Raw genomic sequence first — 3,868 nt, 5'->3', positions numbered from 1 at the left:
GCATAAGGGCTTTTCCTGAACTCATGTTATTCTATTAATTAATTAATAATATAACAATACTTCTACTACTACTACTACTGCTGCTACTACTACTACTACTACTACCAATAATAATAATAGGCACATAAAGCAGGCTTTTTGCAGTTGATCGTATATTTAACAGTTTAATTTCAAAGAGCTAATGTAAGGTTTCATATTCTAAATTCGAAAGACGAAAGAAAACTATAAATAGAAATCACGTCACTCGTTTATGTTGATCTGCGCATGTGCAGAATCTGCATCCTGTTTTGACAACGACTTCCTGTTCTTTTCAAGATGGCGGCCAACTTGTAGTGGCATGTGCCTGGAGTAAACTCGTGTCTGAAAGAGCTTTTAACATCAGTTCTCGTTCTCGTTCGCATTCGCAATGGATTCCGAGACAGCGGCAGAGACGAAACAGAACGCGACGGCTGACGTGGACTGTCAGAGTGCGGACACAGAGTTTAAAAAGGTGAAATCAAAAAACAACAACAAGCGCAAGCGCAGAGTTGTAGAAGACGGGGAGATGATGGAGACGGAGGACAGAGGCGCTCCGAAGAGACCGAATTTCCCCCCCATCTCAGGGGACAAACTGCAGGTACACACATGAAAACGCACAGAGAAACTGAAATATGCAAACATGATACACACAGAGTCTGTAGACAGACTGTGACACAGGAACACGTGACGTGTACAGCTCCGAATAGAGCCATAAATGTGATCCACAGTCAGAGTAACGATCATGATGATGCGTGTGATTCTTTCTTACTTTCCACCAGGGTGGCTCGGACGAAATTCGGAAAATCGCTGTGCCTTCCCATCGGTACACACCTCTGAAAGAAAACTGGTTGAAAATCTTCACACCCATTGTTGAGCACCTTCACCTGCAGGTTCGATTCAACCTGAAAACGAGAAACGTGGAGATCAGGGTGAGTGTGTGTGGCCTCAGAAGATAGTCCTGGAGGGGTACGAACACCACAGCACAGATCCTCGCTGTGCAGCCGGTCGAATCACTCACTACCACCTCCATCACAAAACTGGGTTCGGACCTCAGCTCTTCCATAGCTTTTTTTTGCTTGCTAAATCCAGAGACACATTCACAACCAGTGGAATATTAATCTTTCCCTCTATTATAGTGTGGGTTAGCATTTGTAAATCCTTCATTGTAACTATAGTGAACAAAGAACAAGAAAGCTGGTTAAACTGCCGAAAAATGCTCGTTTCGGCAAATTCCTGTTCGGTCTCGAGCAACTGATTCATCTCAGACTCACGCGGCTTTAGTCCTATCTTTGTTATTGATTGATCACCAACACAGACTTATTTAGGGGGCATCACACTCCCGCTATTCTGTTTGAGTGCATTTAACTGACATCTTGTACATATAGGTAGCCACGAATCTGAGAAATACAGATATATGGAAAATATGTTTGAAAATGAGTAGCTTCAGACCCAGTACATACTTTGTTTTTGCTAATATATTGCTTCATATTTGTCGCCATGATGTGCTGTGAAAACTCAGATTCATTGCTATTCCTGCACCTTAACCTTAAATCAAAGGTTACAAAAGATGTTTTATTTTAGAACTCAGTGGTTATAAAGGGGGGGTTAAATGGAAAATAATATACCCTTTAGTACAGTACATAGAGAAAACATTCTTGTTATTGCCTTCTGCTACTGCATTCAAATCAGTGTTCTGTTATAATGTATGTACAGCACCTTAGATGTATTTTTCACGTTAAAAATCATCAAAAAAGTTTTAAAGTGATTTTTCATAACGTTTAACATGGAAAATAAACGATTCTCCGTTCAAATGAGCAAACTTGTTAATTATTTTGTTGCGGGGAAAAATAGTCCTGCTATGTGCAGTTTCACTAGAAGACACACATTCTGGTTCATATTAGTCACGGTCAATTATTATATTGTAAATATTGTCTGGGTATTCGGTGTCATTATTGTGTTACACTTAACAGACCTGTAAAGAAACACAAGACATCAGCTCCCTCACAAAGGCTGCAGATTTTGTGAAGGCATTTGTATTGGGGTTTCAAGTTGAGGTGAGTATTTTTAAAGAACTGTCCTGTGGTTATTGAACGTGGTATTTAATATGCACTTTGTCGTATATATAGTATATTTAAACCCAGCATGCAATAGTGACAACTAACGGAGCCCTCTGTGCCCCATTTTCATCTTGGTTCTTAGGATGCTCTTGCTCTCATCAGATTAGATGAACTGTTTCTTGAAACCTTTGATGTTACAGATGGTAAGTAGAACAAATTTCATCTTAAGTACATATTACATTTTCAGCACGCAGTTTATGCATGTGTAGCACAACAGCAGAAGTGAAAACTGCAATGTCTCTTTTTCATAAATGCTAAGAATTGTCTTGGAATGGCTGATCTCATCACTTCATAGTACTGTTATGTCCCCACTCACTGGTAATAATAAAAACACAGTAAATTAATTGAGTTGTTCTTTGTTTAAAACTGTGTTCATCGGAGGTGTAACATTCTACAAATCTTCATGAAGTTTGTTTCATATACTCAACTGTTATCCTGTTTTCACTGTAACTTGCATTTACACTGTGCTGGGGAAGACTGTTGTACATTGATTTGGACCTTGCACGAGATTGTCGGGTGGATAAACACACCATTCATATGCCAAAGATTAAAGCCCTGAGATCCCATTTAGAAATACTGGGTGGAATCGGCTCAGATTTTTTTTTTTTTAAAGCTTCCTTTTGTTTTTAAGTCAAGCCACTTAAAGGAGACCACCTGTCCAGAGCCATTGGAAGGATAGCAGGCAAAGGAGGAAAAACCAAATTTACCATTGAGAATGTGACTAGGACTCGAATTGTACTTGCAGATACGTAAGCCCATTTTTTTTTTTTCCATACAGTCTAGATAAACTGTTTAATTGGACATTGTTCTCAGGGTAACAAGATGTCATTTTGTTTCTACTTCTCTCTCAGGAAAGTGCACATATTGGGATCTTTCCAGAACATAAAAATGGCACGAACAGCTATATGCAATCTCATTTTAGGTAAGAAACTTGTTGTGCGTAAATTCACATCTTCTGGAATGACTTCAGTTTTTCAACCAAGGTGCACAATGTTACTTTCCCAACAGGAAGCCCACCATCGAAGGTCTATGGGAACATTCGGGCTGTGGCATCGCGAGCTGCCGAAAGATTCTGAAATATGGAAAAGTCAGGAAGAAGCTAACAGCAGCAGGATTGTTATGGACTTGTTTTTCCTGGATGATTCATGTGGTAAAAAAAGTCACTATTAAAAATGTTAAAATTGTAGTTCTTACTGAGCATTATCCAAATTTTGTTTCTGCAGTGGATTGCAGTCATTTTTACTCTAATTTTCCAGTTACTTACTGCCACTTCTACTTAACTGTAGAGACAAATTTACACAAATAGTGTATTAACCTCAAGGTACAGGACCCATCCCCGCTTGTACTCTGCGATTCCTGTCATTGCCTGCAGGCCCTCGTTTTTGGAAACCTTACACATTCGTGGCAAACGGAATTCAGAAATGCATGGAGTTTCTCATTTTAACGCTGCTTCAATCAGTGGGATTTCACCCCCCCCCAAAAAAAAGCTTGGCGACAGCAAGTGGTGTATTGTTTCAATGGAAGGTGACTGTGTCCAGGTTGAAATCTGTGCCCTTGCTGTTATACCATGCAGATATTTACCCTGAAGTTGAATAAAAATTACACAGCTGTAGAGAGGTAAATCATATAGAGCTTAACATGAAGTTGCTTTGGAGAAGTATCTAAAACCTTTGGAATGTCAACATTGCAATCCCAGTTAATTGCTACCAACTATATTTAAAAAGCAAATACTC

The 3,868-nt window shown here is 39.3% G+C and overlaps 1 protein-coding gene across 1 annotated transcript; it reads left to right on the top strand.

The window, feature by feature from the left end:
- Positions 1 to 300: 300 nt before the first annotated feature.
- Positions 301 to 3,321, top strand: pno1 (partner of NOB1 homolog). The gene is made up of 7 exons (XM_018751043.2): positions 301 to 616; positions 798 to 947; positions 1,989 to 2,072; positions 2,218 to 2,278; positions 2,767 to 2,884; positions 2,987 to 3,057; positions 3,144 to 3,321. Exons 1-7 carry the CDS (start codon positions 407 to 409, stop codon positions 3,209 to 3,211), a joined length of 762 nt encoding a protein of 253 aa, XP_018606559.2. The 5' UTR covers positions 301 to 406; the 3' UTR covers positions 3,212 to 3,321.
- Positions 3,322 to 3,868: the final 547 nt, after the last annotated feature.

Source organism: Scleropages formosus, chromosome 16 (genome assembly GCF_900964775.1).
Source record: "Scleropages formosus chromosome 16, fSclFor1.1, whole genome shotgun sequence".
In the NCBI taxonomy this organism is placed as follows: Eukaryota; Metazoa; Chordata; class Actinopteri; order Osteoglossiformes; family Osteoglossidae; genus Scleropages; species Scleropages formosus.
The sequence above is the reverse complement of the archived record's forward strand: the minus strand, read 5'-3'. Positions and strand labels throughout refer to the sequence as shown.